This window comes from Seriola dumerili, unplaced genomic scaffold (assembly GCF_002260705.1).
Source record: "Seriola dumerili isolate Sdu_G_001 unplaced genomic scaffold, Sdu_1.0 BDQW01000187.1, whole genome shotgun sequence".
Taxonomy (NCBI): domain Eukaryota; kingdom Metazoa; phylum Chordata; class Actinopteri; order Carangiformes; family Carangidae; genus Seriola; species Seriola dumerili.
Genome location: NW_019174442.1, coordinates 602,603 through 620,927, shown reverse-complemented (window position 1 = coordinate 620,927; position 18,325 = coordinate 602,603). Strand labels below are relative to the sequence as shown.

General features: G+C 38.7%; 3 protein-coding genes across 5 annotated transcripts in view; 2 read left to right on the top strand and 1 right to left on the bottom strand.

The window, feature by feature from the left end:
* Window positions 1–68: 68 nt before the first annotated feature.
* LOC111227399 (cytochrome P450 3A30-like) lies at window positions 69–9,120 on the bottom strand. The gene is made up of 13 exons (XM_022752847.1): window positions 8,991–9,120; window positions 8,756–8,849; window positions 8,442–8,494; window positions 7,472–7,571; window positions 6,405–6,518; window positions 5,381–5,466; window positions 5,112–5,254; window positions 4,892–5,016; window positions 3,873–3,957; window positions 2,790–2,950; window positions 1,687–1,913; window positions 721–883; window positions 69–633 (listed from the first exon to the last, which is right to left on the bottom strand). The coding sequence occupies exons 1-13, from the start codon at window positions 9,059–9,061 to the stop codon at window positions 559–561; spliced, it is 1,497 nt and encodes a 498-aa protein (XP_022608568.1). The 5' UTR covers window positions 9,062–9,120; the 3' UTR covers window positions 69–558.
* A 442-nt stretch (window positions 9,121–9,562) lies between these two features.
* On the top strand, window positions 9,563–12,632 carry mrpl57 (mitochondrial ribosomal protein L57). 3 transcript variants are annotated; one of them, XM_022752971.1, is made up of 3 exons: window positions 9,563–9,693; window positions 11,492–11,597; window positions 12,115–12,632. In XM_022752971.1, exon 3 carries the CDS (start codon window positions 12,130–12,132, stop codon window positions 12,439–12,441), a length of 312 nt encoding a protein of 103 aa, XP_022608692.1. In that variant the 5' UTR covers window positions 9,563–9,693; window positions 11,492–11,597; window positions 12,115–12,129; the 3' UTR covers window positions 12,442–12,632. The 3 variants fall into 3 exon arrangements, with proteins under 3 accessions (XP_022608692.1, XP_022608690.1, XP_022608691.1); XM_022752969.1 differs by lacking the exon at window positions 11,492–11,597; XM_022752970.1 differs by lacking the exon at window positions 11,492–11,597 and having other exon boundaries at window positions 9,563–9,704.
* Window positions 12,633–15,095: 2,463 nt separating this feature from the next.
* The window catches only part of kcnh1 (potassium voltage-gated channel subfamily H member 1), a 37,618-nt gene continuing 34,388 nt past the window's right edge, over window positions 15,096–18,325 (top strand). The window contains exon 1 of the mRNA XM_022752889.1: window positions 15,096–15,168. Coding sequence (XP_022608610.1) covers window positions 15,096–15,168 — 73 coding nt within the window. The remainder of the gene's footprint in view (window positions 15,169–18,325) is intronic.

The window sequence follows — 18,325 nt, the reverse complement described above, 5'->3', positions numbered from 1 at the left end:
TGCCTGTCATGTGAGAACCTTAAAAAAGGAAGAAAGTCGAAGCTGATGCAAAATGAGATAAAACAACATGGATATCTGGATCAATTTATTGTACATTCTCTAGTATGCTCTTTACAAAAACAGGCTTCCTGGGAATATGTTTCACTTGTGATGGAGGACTGTAGGAATTATGCAGGTACTGTGCAGGACAATGAATTGTCCATTACATATATGAAAACACATTGGAGGTGAGCAATAAGCACATAAATTCATGTACTGTACTATAAGAAGATAAAAGTTACACGTTTTGTGCTTTTTAAACATCAAGACAGTTAAATTGAACATTCAAAGAAACATATCAATTAATGGAAAAGTGAATAAAATACATTGAATTCATCAAATTAAGTGCTAATTGTGCATTGCTGATACATGACTTTCAGCAGTACTAACCACTGACGTACAAAAGTATACATGGCATCCTGCAGCAGCTGCCACACATTCAAACAACAACTACAAAATAATGAGTTTGATGGGAATTCAGAGGCAGAGCCGTACGCAGAGATCTTCCCTCTCAGACGACTAGTGCTGTCGGGGAACAAACTTGAGTTTTACCGGTTTGATCGGCTGGAACTTCCAGTCAAACTCTAGAGGAATCTAGAGGAAGAAAGGAAAGTAAAATCAGGGACATGACAGCAGAGGAGTATGACCGTATGTGAATAAGTGCGTTGCTCTAATTCTTACCACGGTGTCTTTGCATGTTTCCAGAGTGTAACGCTGCAGGAGACAGACAACGACCATTTTCATGGTGAGGAGAGCGTAGCGCATCCCAATGCAGTTACGAGGACCGAGCCCAAACGGCATGTACACGTACGGGTTCACCTCCTCCCCGCTGTCTTTACTGAACCTGCGCGAGCGCACACACACGCACGCACACACACACACACACACACACACACACACACACACACACACACACACACACACACACACACACCAGATTAACTCAAAGTCTAAGTCACGACTGAGAGAGAGTGCATGTTCATGATACTCTGCAGAATTATTTAATTTTGTGTTTTAAAAAAGGTGCTAGCAACAGGGCTGCAAAATACTGCAATTTTAACTAAAAATATATATATTTTTTTTTTATGTATTGCAATATCTAGCCACCAGTTTAGTGGATCTTCACTGTGAGGCTTGGTGTAGCTGCAGATGTCTAATAAACACTGTTCTGTTATGTTTTGCCTGATCAGTTTGCACATTTGGCTGAAGGGCCGTCTCTCCCGGCTGCTCCTGAAGTTCTCATACTCACTTCAGTACACTCTGGGGTTCAGCTGACTCAGCCTTGCTTGGGCTGTTCTGGCCAGTAGCTTATGGAGGCTAATGGAGGATGGATATTACTGTGTAATTGTCATCACTGATTCAGTCTGCTTACTTATTGTGACACTGCTTTTTAGCATTTACCATTATCCCGTGATGTTGCTTGTGGCCAGTACTGTTTACATCTAGTCAGCTGCTGTTCCCAAGGTCAAGAATGAACTTATGAACTTTTGAGTGGCCAGTTAAAATCACAACTGTTCAACTCCAGCTGTTGAAAATCTATTCAAGAACAACGTGCCAGATTTGAGTAATTGTATTTTCTCGTGGAGGGAGAAAAGGTTCTCTCTCCTGGATTCATTAATGTCAAAAGTAAAAGCTTAGCACATTTACCTCTCTGGTCTGAAAAGCTCAGGTGAGCTCCAATAGCGTGGGTCCTTGTGTAATGTGCACACAGGAACCACAACCAGGGTTTTTTCAGGAATGGTGACGCCCTGGACCTGGACAGTTTTTTTGCAAACCCTTTCAAGCCGAGGTGCAGTGGGGATCAAACGCAGTGACTCATTAATAACCTGGTCCAGGTAATGCAGGTTGAGCAGATCCTTGTATGAAACTGGAGCCTAGAAAAGGTGAAGAAGGTGAAGGAGACATCAAACACAAAAATAAACAGATAAAGTTTGGAACAAAAGGTAACGCCTTAATTTGCGGGTCCCATATTTCCAGCTAACTTCCTAGAAACTTTCTTGGGAGCAGTTTATTAATTACGAGGATATTTTGTATGTTTTCTAATTATAAATGGGCCTGCTCATTATATTCAAGTTTTTGGGCAAAGAAATTAGGAACTTATGTAGTAGGTGAGTAAAAACAGTTAATAAACATCCATCAGAGTTTCCTAGAAAGCTCAACAGAAAAATCTTAATTCTTGGTTAAACAGAAAATTCACCGAGTCATTTTATTTTAAAATGTTCAGTCTGTGGAAATTAGGTAGAAATACGTCTCTTTTATTCATCTGATGAACAGAAAACACAAAACTAAGGAATTTCTAATGCAGCTGAAAACTACTGGTGAACATTCAACCACTATGAAACATCAACATCATTTAAATGAATATTTACAGATTCAAAAGCAGATCTATGACGTATGGCAGCTCAAAGTCATGACGAATCAAAATTAAGATTCTTTTTTTTTGTCTTTTTGGGAAACTCAGATATTTTGGCATCAGCTGATGAACTATTCTTCACCTACCTACTTCACAAATTCAGTCTTTTCTTAAAACCTCCAATATAGCTAATGAGTGGGTGTTTAATAACTTAATATCCATTTGCCTCATAATTATTATAATTAGTACCAAACTGTGTATAAAATATCCTAGTAATTAGCGGCTAAATACCAACTGAGCTTTTAGAAACAATGAGGAAACTTTCCAGGAAATTAAATGAAAAATTAGGGACATGTAAAATAAAGCAATATAATATACGGTGAATGTGTTACTGTACATCTTTCGGGAGGCTGGTGTCAATTTCCTTCTGCAAGGTCTCCAACGCCTCTGGGTTGGTGGCCAGATTGTAAAAGATGTAAGTGAGAGTGACACTGGTGGTCTCATAGCCTCCGAAGATGAAGATGAAGGCCTGGGAGAGGATCTCGTGATCAGTCAAACCTACAACAAAATAAGGTGAACAAATGAAAATATAGAAAACCAATGTTTTAAATCTTATTCAAAGCTCCTGTACTACAGGTGTTATTAGTGGCTGTTTTTGTAGATTATTATTCACTCAACTGAAGAGTAGTTTAGAAGATAGTTTAGACATGAAAATTTCATCTGACAGATTATCATCAAAATGATAAATGGAGCTGTAACTATTTTCATTATCACTTAATCTGACAATTATTTTCTCTATTAATTGATTAGTCGTTTGGTCGACAAAATGTAAGAAAGGTGAAAAATACCCGTCATAATTTAATAAAGCTGAAGGCGACGTCTTGAAATCAGATTTGAAATTTGTCGAAAACAATAAGATCTTCAGTTAACGACATAAAATAGAGAAAAGCGATCTTTGTGCTGTTTGTTGCATTTTTTATTTAGAATTTTTTGGAAATTGTATTTTGATGCTTTGGCTATGTTGTTTTTCTCAAACTGTCAAGCCAATAAAGGACCTTGGAGTTGAATTTAAGCAGCACATTTGAGGAGACAGGAGTATAAGAACATGACTTCAGCTCTAATTACTGGTAGATTGTGGTGTAATTATTTTTAACCATTTGATTTCAGCTACAGGGATGTTTGGGGGAAAAAAACCACTGAAGCTCATCTAGATGTGAGATTGTTGCAGCCTCTCGTACCTCCAGACTTCTAATATAAAACTGACAACACATATGATCAGGGTGGCATTATACAATACAAGGAAAAAACACATGCGTTATAAACATGGAACAACTTTGTGTGGAATACCATCTATCTTCAGTTATCTTGTGGTCTAGTGAAGAAGAATCACTTTATGAAGGTGAAGAACAATTTGAATGTAAACTGAGAACAGAGTGCTGATGAAGTGTTACCTCGACTTATCGCCTTGGTGAAAACGTACCTTTACTCGGCTGTTCACGTTCACTCTTTATGTCTGTCTCTGGTATCTCGCTCTGAATCATCACCTGCAGGAAGTCTGCCCGACTCTACATCAGCACAGAGAACAGTCAGCATCGACAGAAACAACATTTCTACGAAACATATCAATGTGGGTGGTATTAGGTTAATTTGAACAAGAGAGAACATAAGGAGAAAGTTGTGAGGGTTTAAAGGAATAGTTCAACATTTGCTTATTCACTTTCATGCTGAGACTTAAGATGAGAAGATTGATTGCCACAGGAGGTTAGCTTAGCCTAGCATAAAGCCTGCACACAGCTAGCCTGGCTCTGTTCTACAGCTCACTAATTTAAATGTTATAACTTGTTTGTTTAATCCGTGCTAAGTGTCAAAATGGTTTTTACAAGAGGTTTATATGTTCGAATATTTCTTATCTGATGTTATCTTAACGTTAAATACTACAGAGGCACAATTTTAGGGGCAGTCTATGAAGAAAACCCAGACGTCATTTGATACCCACTCACCTAAGACCTCCTATTTCACGTGACAAATTATTTTATGTTTTGATTCTTTGTGTGTGTAGTCTAAGAATCAGCAATCACTTTTTAAACCCACTTGTTAAAGGTAATTTGAAGAAGAATTATTTTAATTTGTTATATTGTGTTATAATACTCCTTTCTTCTCCTAATCCTAATTCTTTAGCTCAATACACAGCAGTTTCAAACTCATTCTAGACTAATTTTTGACTTCATCAACTGGTAGCATTACAAAATAATAAGGAAAGTCTGGGTTCATAGCTTCAGAGGTGCTGGCATAATGGGCAGATTATGGGCAGAGCCAGGCTAGCAGTTTCCCCATGTTTCCAATCTTTATACTAAGATAAGCTATCTAGCTCCTGGCTGTAGCTTCATATTTAACAGACAGACATTAGAGTGGTATCACAATACAGCATATTTCCCAAAAGTATCAAGCTAATTCTCTGCAATGTCTTTTTTTTCCACTTGGTTCAGATTAAATGCTTACAGAGTCCTCTGCACAATGCTGGTCTTTAAATCTTTTGATGATGTTGTAGAAAATTTCCACACTGGCTCTGGGCATCATTTCAATATTCAGGAGTTTTACCAGACGGGCACCAAAGGGAAACAACACTGAAAAGAGACCAAAGGCCTGTTAACTAGAATTTACATACAAATGATACCAAGTTGCTCATTATGATGAAATGATCTCTGAAAGGAGGACATACTTATTAAAAAGAGCGGCCAAAATCTTAAATTGAGAACCTTCTTGAGATGCACAACAAGGGGGTCATCTGGATCGCTGATGGAGTTGGCCTCAACACCGAAAGACGCGCTAGTCACGGTGTCTAAACTGTAAGGCCCCAAAAATCTACGGCAGAAAAAAGGAGAGGTGGTTGTCTTTTAAGATCTAACATGGATTAAGTATTACCATGCGTATTCATTTCGTGACAAACAATATGAGGATATGCTGCAGTATAACAGATTAACAACATACTGTTTGATGTCAATGGGCTCATCCAAATTCTGCTGTCCAAGTTTCTCAACGAGTCGGTCTGCGTAGCGAGCAACGATGGGAAAAACCTTGACAAAAAATAAGAGTTTTGTAATGTTCAGTGGAGAAAGAAGTACTTTTCTTTTCCTCGGGTGAAATTGTCAATAGCACAATGTACAAATACTCCACTACGAGTGAAAGTCAATTCAAAATCATTAGTATCATCAGCAAAATGAACTTAAAGAATCAAAAAATGCTCCTGTGACTTGATTTATTCTCATATATTATAATACATAAATATATAAATGTGCATGCAGCAGGTCGAGGTGGAGCAACTTTTAACTACTTTATATACAGTTTGGTAGTTTAGTCTAGTGGATCCCAACACAGGGTTTGTGCCCGGGGGGGGGGTCATGAGATGATTAATGGTGCAGGAAAGAAGGAAAAACAAATTTCTATTAATTTTTTGGACTCTTCTCAAATCTTTGCTATTATTTGTGAAACATTGGATACTTCTGCCTCTTTGCGCGTCAAATTATTATTTAAATGAAACAGTTTTAGAGGTTTAAAAGTAAATGTTTCAAAAAGGCTGGGACGCCCCGGTTTAATCATGCACAGTGTATTTTAGTGTTTACGCTTATCATATTCTGTTTTAGGTAAAATCTCCATCTGCACTGTAACTAGTTACTTCAGCTGTCATAAATGTAGTGTAGAGTATAAAGTAGCAGGAAATGGAAATAAGTTTCTCAAAATTGAAATTAAATACAGTATTTGAGTTAAGGTAGCTAGTTACTTTCCACTGCTGGCAATGTTGATACTGTGTTGTGTATATTTATTTCTATCACTGCCAACTTCTCTCAGTGTGTCTAAACAGACATGGAAATACATGTAGATACACTGTAGACACATGTAAATACATGTATGTAGACATTTACTGCAGACGGAGGTGAATGTATTTGTTTGGCTGCACTAGGTCACAGGAAGCAGCAAACAGAAGGGGGTCAGTGAGCTTAGATGTGGTACCAACCTGTTTCAGCCGTCCACTGGTGAAGCACGGAGATAAAGTGCTGCGAATTCTTTTCCACTTTTCATCTTTAACTGATGTGATTGCATCTTCCAGAGGTCCTGCCATTGGATTATCCTGTGAACATGAGGACAATAAAGAGGAAACTACACTGACTGTTTAGATTCTTGTACAGAAGATTTATATAGACCATGTTTTCTGCTCTAATAATACAACTTCTAATTCCACCAGTGTTTCTTTCTGTCTTGAAAATGTGACCACACATTCAACTAACACAAGGATATAAGAGTAAATGAAGTAATTAAATATAAATCAGTATAAAATAGATTAAAAAAAATATCCACATCAATACACCTAAAATACAACAAAAACAGACAGAAGTAAAATTTAATTCACAACCTGTCACCGTACTCCCGGCCTGTTCAGGCTCCCCTGAACAAAGCCCCTTATTGATAGCAAATTAGCTAATAAGTTAAATCTGATTGATTGATATTCTCATCCCTGTTTATTAACTATACAACTACAGCCAGCTACCAGTTCGCACAAGACCAGAAACAGTTTGGCTTTCTCCAGCGAAACAAAACTTCAGTACTAACATGTCATGTCTCATGACAAAATCAAAACAAGTTGCAACACACACAGCTCTAAGAAGTGTGTCAAGAGTGTTTCCTATTATTTTTCCACTGGCCTCAGCAGATGTGTGTGGGGCCTGGCGTGATCTTCTGAAGGATATTATTTCAAATCCCGACTGCCTGACTGGAATAAAACATGCTTAGCTCCCTTTTCTTTACTTAAGCTTCAGAAAAACATATTTGGGATATGACCTTTAAAATTATGAAATACTCCTTAGCCTGATAGGGTGAGTAAAACATAACTGATCTAACCACATTACCAAGTCATTTCAGATGTTTCATCATGCCTCAACCTCTGCGTTCCAGAGTTGCATAATTGGAGAAACACCAAACACATTTTTTACTTTATTAAAACATGACTGCAAATGTTTGTGTCACAGGACATAATATCCTGAATTTTAAAATCCTCTATAACATGCACCAAGATGAGTCTCTCACCCTGCGGTTGGTAAACACAGAGTAGCACTCCTTCACCATCACATTTTTGATGATCTCAGGGTCTGCCACCATTAAAATTGGTTGCCGTCCATCAAATAACCTGCACAAAAACACAACAACATATATGTATGAGCTGTTGAGTAAACATGAACATTTTACAAAGCATCCATGTCAGCTCAAAGAGAGAATTAAATGTATATTGATCTAAATTTTAACAAAGGAAAATCTCTATGGTTCAGTGGCAGGATAATAACAGCAGGTTATCTTTTTCTTTTTTTTTCAATCATGTACAATACCCTGATAATGATAATATTCAGTCATAATTTCAAAAGGTGCGTTATGAAATGGCCATTTACTGAGAATAAAGATATATTCCAATGCCAGGAATGTTACCTGGAATGTGGCCATAACTCCAAACAAACAGATACAACTAGTAACTGTGAGCCCGTTTTATGTCTAAATACTTCAAGTATACAGTATGTCATCCAGTGGTGGAAAGTAATTACTACATTTATGCAAGTACTGTGCTTATGTTAACTTTTGAGGTACTTGTATTTTACTTCCATGCTTCCATTTTCTGCTGCATTATACTTGCTCTCCATTTCAGAGGCAAATAATCTACTTTTTAGCGTATGACATTTATTTGATATTAACATTTACTATTTCACATTAAAGTTATGCATTTCTAACTTTTTTTGGCCTCATAAAAAAAACATTGTCCACTTGTCTCCACCAGAAGAGAGATTTCCCTTCTAAATGTATCAAATGGTTTAACTGAGATGACTATTTAAAAAGTAAAACTTTGCATAACAAATTTCTATTGCTTAACTTTGCTTTATCTTCTTTCCTGTCCCATTTTCATGACCCTTCAGATTTATCTGTTGACCCTTGGGGGAGGATGCATTGGAACTTTTTCAACTGCAGAGGCTATCTGTAGGAGTAGGCCTTGAAAGACGAAGCAACAACTCACCCCCAGACATCTCCGTACTTGGCTTGGCACTCACGGTCAAAATTATCAATCCCCTACAAGACATTTCAGATAAATGTTTTAAAAAGTGTTAGAAGGTCAAAGGGCCACAGAGCTTCTAACAGTTACACTCATAATGTGCAGCGATAGGTCAGGCAATGAGCGCCAGGTAGGTTAATGAAGCTTCTGAATTATGTTTCTGTATATAAAGTGCATTTTATTGTCATCATGCTCACATGATAAACATCCTCATCTCTACTTTTCAGTCATCAAATCAATCAACTCCTTACATAGCAGTCTTTAAGATTTGTATTTACCTTTCTAAAGTGAAGAAGTGTTCCAAGAAAAGGCAAAGGCCTTGGTCCAGGTATTCCCAGCTTTTTGAAAAATCCAAAGGGCCAAATGCTGTACCTAAATTATATAAAAAGAAAGAGGCATATCTGTTACAAGAACAGGGATCAATATTTCAACAGTTTAAGGAAGAACTGTCACAGTCAATTAAGACAAAACTGACCAGCTAGCACAACTCTGACAAATTCACAGACTACTCACAGAAATAACAGCGTGACAAAGAGAGCCAGCAAAGTCCAGGTGGTTGGTGACAACAACGCAAAGACAGACATTTCGACTCTTCCGAGGGAGAACTGGAGACAAACTGCGTGAGAAATAAGGAAGTGGGTTGTAATAACAACAAGTGAACTTTAACTACACAGAAGTGGGAGGAGCCCAGAGTCTGGAGCGCCAATGAAGTCAATATGACAAACACAAAAGCGACTTTTTGGGGCTGGATGGGGCTGCAGGTATCGAGGGCTTCTGCTTAAGAGCAATGTTGTTGTTTAGTATAGTGAATCAGAAAACCAAACACTCGGTCTTGATTGATTACTCAGCCAATCACTCATGAACTCCACTGTTTACACCGATTTACGTGCATTAGAAAATAGAAACTACTTCATTCGCCAGATCCCGTCTGTTCCATTTATAGGACACCCCTCCTTTTTATTAATCATATAATTTCAGAATACTTAACTTATTTCTTAATTAGTTTGATTGAGAAAAAAAGGAGAAAAAAGAGCGAATGGATTTGAACGCGTCTGAGCCTTATCCTGCACCGTAGATAACCCGGATGTACAACTGCCGACCTCACCGGTGCTGCTCACATTTCCACAGTTTAGTGTTCTTAAACTGTGCAGTTCTACACGTTTTTTCATCCTGTCGTTGGAAAGTGAAGTTACATTTGTCATAGTAAGACGGCGAGGTAAGGAACAAGTATGTAGTATCATTTTATATGAGTATAAACAGAATAAAACGATGTCCTCTTTGAGCTGCCCTTGATCTGTAACGTTAGGCTAAAGCTAAGTTAGCTTCACACAGCACCATGCATACACACATTTTTATCACTAAGTAATTCTCGGTTATACTTCACGTGAGTGAATGAAAAACGGAGAGTGGACGATATAATGTCGACTGGCTGTTCCGTTCAACTCATTGATCAGTTTGAAGCTGTAGTTCTCGGTGCCGTTGACTTGTGTTCTCTTACCAATACTTGATAATAATAACCTGCGCCCCTTACTATTTTCATGATTAATCAAATCAGTTCAAAGGCTCATATGCAGAAATAAATAAGTTATCAGTGGGATGAAATTCTTTAAAAAATTTCCTGTCTCTCTATCCTGACGCCAGCAATTATTGTATAATAGAAACTTAGAACTTAAAAAGTATAAACAAATGAAATAGAGCTGAGTGGAACAGCAGAGTCGAGTGTTAAATGTCTGTGGGTTCATCACCTCGAGCAACGTCTGTCTCCTCCTTATAGTCGTGTGATTCCTTGTTAATAAAAAATATTGATTATTGCTGGTATACACAGTTTTTACTGTTACACTTTTGACTTTTTGTACAGTAACCCACCTAACCCCGGGGAGATAAAGTTGTTGATGTGATGTCATTGTCATGCACTGCTGTAAAATTGTCACAATCCATGACTCAACACCGTGCCAGAGGTAACCAATCAGTAACTTATTCAATGCCAGATATTCAGTTCAGTTCAGTTTTATTAGTCATACGGAGGGTCAGCAGTGCAATAAAATGTGTTGGACGAGAAAACAGGTCAGCTCAGCAGTAAGAGCACCAGTATGATAAAAAATATTAAATAAAGATGGGATTCATTCTCTATATAGGTTTGTAATTTGTCTAATGCAGCTTATCTGACTTGCTGCAAAAACAATTCCCACAACAGAGCAGAATATGACACACAGATTAACAAATGAGTCAAACTCCTCTCTGGTTGAAGTGAACAAATGAAAATGTTATGTAAGTGTTTACTATATGGCCAAGGCCAAATGATAATTTTTTACAGAGGTAAAACTCTTGATGATATTTATGATTTAATTGTGGTTTCGAATTACATCAGGCTGAATGATTGGCTTTACCTCTTTAATGTACTTTGTTTTTTTCATGACCTGAAGGTTTCTTAAAACCACTCCACTCCAACAATAATAGACTGTGATTCATCACCATTGTTGTTCCTCTTCTGTTTCTTTTGTTTTACACGTTCGTTGCACCTTTATTACGATAATAGTGCAGCCCCAGTTTATTTCTGTGAGATGTTTTAGCTTCTGGTCGCATATTTATCCAGCCTTGACTGCTTAATCCGATCCCTGTGGCCTTAGGGGTTTATGCCACATTCACGTCATATAGTTTAAACCATAATTAGGTGCAGCCGAGTGGGGAAAAACCATTCACGTCTGCCTTTAATTTGTAATTCTGACTGCTGCTGGCAGTTACATCAAATACAATTCAATATGAAAACTAATACAATCTATTCAGCTCATTTTACAGGTGTTTGAATCTGGTGTCACTTGGTAAAAAACTGCTGAAAAGTAGCTAGTTAAGGTCATTTCATCAGGTTTGATTACAATGTTAGCACTTGGGGTAACCACCTTGGAATAATCTGTGAGCATCGGTATAACAGGTGTTTTTCCTGTTTTCCCATTGTGTTACCATGAACAACAAATTCTAAATCTCTTTTTTTCCTTTCATTTCCACACTTTAAAAAGGCAGAAAATGTCCCAAAATATAAAATAGGAACTTTAGCCCGCAAAACTGTGAGGCTTTTACATTTGATAGGGGGGATTCGCCTCTCACACAAGATCAACGACAGAGGTCAGTGACATTAAAATGTTTAAGAAGAATAAAGCGGTATAATTACAATTTGTGGAATATTGTCTGAGTTTATGCTGACAAACCTGCCCAAATTATTTCTTTCGCTCACCTCTTTTTGCCACAGTGTGTGGAAATTACATCTGACCACATTGCTAGTCTGCCTACACCTTTATTAATATGTGGACTGTACACATTTAACCTGAGCAGAGGTCCAGTCAGTCAGTAAACATAAAACAATGAGTAGATGTTCTGGCTCTTTAATAGGGCTTTTTCATGTAATATGTTTGTCACGGTAGGAAAAGCAGGAGTGTAAGGTCGTGGCTTACTGAGTCACTTAATAGAATCATTAATGTTTTTAGTAACACCTCTGCTTTTTCTACTATGACAAGTCAAAAGTTCATCAGTTAAAAATAACTATTATACTGTGCTGTTGTTATAGTGATATAATTTGTTCACAATAGCTGTATTAAAAACCTATTTCTGTTCTCATCTTGTTGCCTCTGTTTTGCATTTTCAGAAAGAATTAGCCACCATGTTCCTCACCCTCACCCTGCTGCGGAAAGGCATCTCTGGGAAGCAGTGGATCGGAAAGTATCGGCGTCCACGAGAGATCACATGGCAGATGAACCGCAATACGCTGAAGCGTCTGGAGCGCGAGGCTGAGAACGAGTACTGGATCAGCCGCCCGTACATGACTCCGGAGCAGGAGTACTGCCACGCTGCAGAACGCAGGGCCCAGAACTGGCTCAAGATCAAGGAGACCAAATTTGCCAATTTTCCCCAACACAAGCACGTGACGGATCACCTGAGTCATCTCAAAATCAGCAAGACGTGGTCGAGTTAATGTGAGCAGTGAACATGCAAAGACTGTCCTAATAACAGGACAATATAACATATTGATGTGTGCTGTTTTGGTATTATCCTAAAGCGGACTCTGTATATTAGCTGAAAAGCTACCATGTAAAGTTGTCACCCAAGTCCATGATAGCCTATTTAAACTTCGTTTTTCCCCATAAACCAAATCTGTAAACTGTCTGTTTGTGGTTTTCTATCACACAAACTGAATCTGCACTGCAACAGGACAGTTTCTCCACATTCAATGCAGCTCCTTCAGATAATCAGCTCTACACCTGACTGAGGGATTTTTTTCCCCCAGCTTATTAACAGAAACACTTTTAAGTTAATAAAATCAGGCTCCACACTGGTTATAAAATCTGTATAACTATATAAACTGCTGAAGTGTATTCCATGAGGCAAAGGTTAGAGGAATTGTATCAATTGTTTTGGGAGGTTGGGGCATATTGATGGAATTTTACAAAGGGTTAATTTCACTGTAAAACACCATAATGCATTCTGCCGTTTTACATTTCGTGTATTAAAAGGCTGAGACTGTCAGTCAGCCTGAACACTGTACAGCTGAAATTAGTGTTTAATCCTTTTTGAGCCTTTGAAGTAAGAAAAACCAGAAGGAATACATTTCCAGGGAAATGGTCTCACTCCCTTCGTGGATTCTGTTTGACCCTGCTGTAATTTAGTAATGTTTTTCAGTATTGAAAAATAGGCTGTGCTGTCATTATAAAACCTGTTAGTCAGTGGCTAGATTACAGAGAATCTGGGGCTCTCTGGTGACTCAGTGATGGGCTTTGTGCAGGAGTTTGACCCTCTATGAAACCTCAGTTTGCAGCTGCAGTCTGGTGACATGCAAGATACTTTACTGATGTTATTGCCATCATATAAGCTTTTATCATCAACAATAATGCAGATCTAAAGGAAGAGCCAGTGGGGAATCATTATCATAGCCTCCTACACCTGCTTTTCATAACCTTTTAAGGGTCCTATGAAGACAATTTATATTACTATAGCAGTGTTTTAATATATTGTCATTCATGAACTGTTCATACTGCAGCCTCCATTTGCAGGTGTCCGCAGGAAGGAACTTGTAACTGTTGACAAATCATAAATATTATAATGGGGGGGGGGGGGTCTAACCAGAGATTATTGAAGGAACTGATGTGGTGTGGTTTCCTCTTCTTTCCATCGTGTGCACTAGGTGGAAAGACAACAGCATGGTTCAGCTATTTCCAACCTTTTCAACTGGTTTGGCATAAAACAAGGATATTCAGTGCTTCTCTGCAGCACACAGAGATCTGCTGGTTTCCATAGCAGCCATCAATGTGATTTACACCTGAGACTACAGGTGAAACCAAACTGAGAGGAGAGACAAGCAGCAGTCCTCTGGGCTCCAGAGAAACCACAGGTGTGAGGAAACCTTTCATGACATTTTTTTTTTTTTTTTTTTTTTATTTTTTTTTTTTTTTTTTTTTTTTAAAATTTTTTTTTTTTTTTTTTTTTTTAACTTAGTCTGTTTTTGTACTGTCTGTTCCATTTTGATGGGGATGTTTTCACCAGAAGCATTATTTGAGCTCAGTGTTAGTATGAGCACTGCAGGGTCCAAAATAATTGAACAGGATTAATGAGCTGGTGGGAAATTTCTGTCTTTGAAAGGGCTGATTCTACTGCAGGAATCAAAGGGAAAAAATCCACATGGCGCAGTATTACTGCTCCTTTGGGACACCCATCTCAAGAACCTGACTGTAAGAGATTAATCCTCAAAAAACGAACTAACCACAAGCCTCCTGGGTCAACTGCAGGAAGCTTTCCCTCCTCTCAGTTTGGTAACATACTTTAACACAGTTCACTGTTTTAGGCATTGTAAGAAAAGTGAGGATGCTTTCAAAAATAACCATTTATCAAACAAGCAAGCTCAGACATCCGAAATGTGAGAAGGGGCCCCAGCTGTTTTCTTTGTCAAGGGTCTTTAATTTAATCTTTGAAGTTCCCTTTGGAAATGTAATGGAGTAGCAGTGGTGGAACAAGTCAAATCTTAATAGCAGTACCACATTGCAGAAATACTCTAATAGAAAAGTAAAGTCAAGCGTTTAAAATTTTACTATATGACTTTTAAAGCAAATGTGCAAAAAATATTAGCACTAAAAAAGAAGTATAAAAGAGATACTTGCAAAAACTTGAATCTGCAAAGCAGGTAAAGTTATCAAATAAAAATATAGTGGCGTAAAAGTATGAAATAGTAGAAAAGGAAATTACTCAAATAAAATACCTCAATTTCTTCTTACCTAAATAAAGTACTTGAGTAACCAACGCACTGAATTGTCAGAGCACACGTCATTCTGTCCAGCAGATGGAGCTCCAGGTCCTGGCAGTGATGACTGTGGAGGAGCAGGGGAGCAGAACCACGGCCCCTCCTGTGCGCTGCGCCCAGGCGTTGTTTTCCTCTGCTGGACGATGAGATGAGGTGCGTAAAGAGGCGCCAACGCACCGCACCGCACCGCACCGGGTTGAGGAGGCAGCTAATGAGCAGACCAGACAGACAGCCCCTGTCCAAGAGATCCACGCAGCGTCTCAGAGCCGCGGAGACCATGAAGACGAACGGCAGACTGAGGAGTAAAGATTCACCTGCAGACTGAGTGAAGAGGCAGGATGGCGGGGGGTCGGAGGGGACTTGTGGCCCCTCAGAATACTTTTTTGGAGAATATTGTGAGACGGTCGAACGGTAAGGAGGAGGGTCCATATGCTATACCGATTTAGGATTTAAACATTATATCAAAACCCAGCCTGTTGTAGAAACTAGGCACGTTATAAACTAGGCACATAATTACTATAACAGCCTGTCTAATCAAACCTGTCAACCAATTAACGAAATTAACAAATGAACGAGGCTAATTGATGATAGAAAGTTTTTTTCCCCCATTGAGCTACGAGCAAGAAAAAAAAAAGCTGCAGTGTTAAAACATCTGGTTTTAGAATCTCACGATTAATGTAAATCACATTAAATGAATTAGTATGTTAATTCTTTTGTGACAAAGCTGTTCTGAATTGGGACTACATGCAGGAGTGTGAAAAAGGCAGCAGCCAGGTTATGACAATCATTAAATGTACTACTGATTACATAACACTACTGGAAGTCTTAATTCAAAAATGATATGAACTAGAAATGTCTAGCCTGGATACTGATTTCTTTATGCGAACGCAATTAAAGTATAAGTATAGTATTAACTCATTTCCATAAACATGTAAACGTGCAGAGCTGTGTCAGAGATCAGTACGATCTCCTGTGAAAGCGCACTAATGCCTCCCATATTGTTCACCACGATTCCCCTCTAAGCTACAGATAGGCTTGAAATTAAATAATTAAACTTTGGTTGCTAAAGTCTTTTAGAGCCTCATATTAACCAACAGAATCTGGATCAATGCTGTAGGCTATTAGAAACCTCAGGCTCTGCCCAATTAAGACTGCTGCATAGGCTACATTTCTTTTTGCATTTTTAATTTTGTGGATAAAAATGTCACTGAAACATTAAGACCTAAAAAACTTAAAAATGGAAATCAAAATATATGAAATAGTACAGTAGGAGAGATTAAGTTCCTCCTCTAAAATATAGATTTGTCAAAAAAAAAAGTCTGGTCTATAACTTCTGTTACTAGCCAATTAGTGCACAGTATGCTGTCAAGATGTGAAAACAATTAACTACATATGAAAGCTGAAACTCATCAAACTCTGATAGAAGTCTTATAGTATTCTTGGACACGGGTGTCAGTAACCCTCTGGCTTTTCTGGAGTATTAGATCCAATAGGAAGTGACAAGACAGACTGGGGAGTTATGACACCAGACAGCTAGCTGTGAAACAGAACCAGCGGGGTTGTGTGCATGCCTGTCACCAGCCACATTTGGGGACACCAGTTAATTGGCTTGAGGCACAATGACTTCTTTTTTGAATGGGGGTTGGTTGAAGTAAGGTTTGGGTGTTTTTTCTATCATTTATGGTCAGTGCCCCCAGAAGTATGCCAAACCAACCTGTGTATGTGTATGTAGGCCTACTTCTAAGGCCTCCCTGTCAGTTGCGCCCCTGTTGCACATATCTACGTTAAAATTTGTTATGACAGAAAGGAACAACTTGTTCAGAAAGGGTGCACGCATCTCTCCAGAACAAGGTTTTCTTTAGATGAACAGTGTGATATTTGGCTCCTTAAGGTGTTGCTATATGTTTTTTAAAAAATCACAAAAAAAATCCACCCTTTAAAAACAGAAGGACAGGCACATGTCTTATCCATGCGTGTTTTTCTTACGACCTTGGGCAGTCCATGGATTAGCAAATAGTAAATCTAGAAACAAAAGAGCCTAGACTATAATCTGCAGGATGCCACTGAGAAACAGTGGAGTGACATGTGAGAGACACAGTGGTGGGTGGGCGTTCATAAACAATGACACACTCCTTTTATGTAACTTCCAGTCATTCATTAAATATACAGCCCTGTGCTACAATTTAATGAGTATTTCAGATTTTCATGTTCATGTCCAGTAGTTCACCACGTAAATATAACTCTTTAAATACAAGGAATAACGTGCAGAAGTCTGCTTTTAAGTAACATACTTTTTCTCATCTGCTTTAAAACCTCAGCAGACATTTTCACTTGTCGTGGCAGGTAAAGCACAGGTGAGACTAATCACATCCTAATTAAGTCTCTTACCAGTGAGGCAGCGTGCACATTAGCAGGGACCTAGAGGTGGAACGTCTGAAAGAAATTAAGCTAGCATGTAAAATATGGATGTTTTCAGGTGAGTTCTTGGCCATATACTTATTTTTTTCAGAGGGTCGCAAAAATTAAGCAAGGTATATCCTAAGAAGCTATACTCTAAAGTTTATTCAACCGTTCAAGTGTTGAGCGGTGAGGAGCAGCGAGGAAATGCAGGAGGCTAAAGCGCAGCTAATCTTGCTAGTGAAGAGACTGCTAGCATGAAAAACATACAGTATATTTTAAAATATATTTTTAAAAGCTTAGTTAAACTCTTCAACCTGCAATACCATTTTTTTGGCTACTTGGGAGCAATAGAAACTGCACAACATTGACTTATTACAGCTTATATTTATATGGCTAACTGGTTAGCAATTCCTTTTAACACGTTCAGCTGATATACAGTATAGCTACATAATTATGTTTGTATGACAGACAGTGATTGAGAGCAGTGAGAGTGAACCAAAATAGTAAAGTTGTACCCTTTTTCCACCGAAATCATCGAGTATACACGGGTTTTTTTAAACACTAAAAGCCGACTCAACCCTTGTCCACTGCCAGTCGAGTTGGCCTTTCAGTTTGCACTGAGGACACACACAGCTGCAAGGAGTGAATGCGGATTGAATCCTTTTCAGCCCCTTTTCCACTGGTCAAAAAACCCGCTAAGACCCTATTAACATCGGGCTTTTGCCGGCAATGGAAAAGGGTTCAATCGGCGTTCACACTCGGGTCAAATGACTGCAGTAGACACGGGTATTTATCGGCTCCGATCGGCATTGATGTAAACACAACACCCAGGTGAACCCGCTGCTTTTCGCTTCTTTTCCTGCTCTGACGTCTTTCAGGGCACAGACACTGTTAGAACACACCTGTCACCTGTCCAGCACGGTGCAGTTAAACCGGAAGCACCGCGGCTACAGTGCACGGGGATGAAAGAGTGAGCTACAACCTAGAAAGTTAACAAAAAAAACAAACAAAACAAAACACAATCACTGATCGAAGTGTTTCATTACAGAGGCTCCGTTACAGACGTGACAGATCCCTTTTACTCACTCACGCTTTCCCCCGGCGACAGTGTGTGCGTTCTCTAATTGCACGTGATGACGTCACTCCTTGCCGTTGTGTTGCCCTCGGT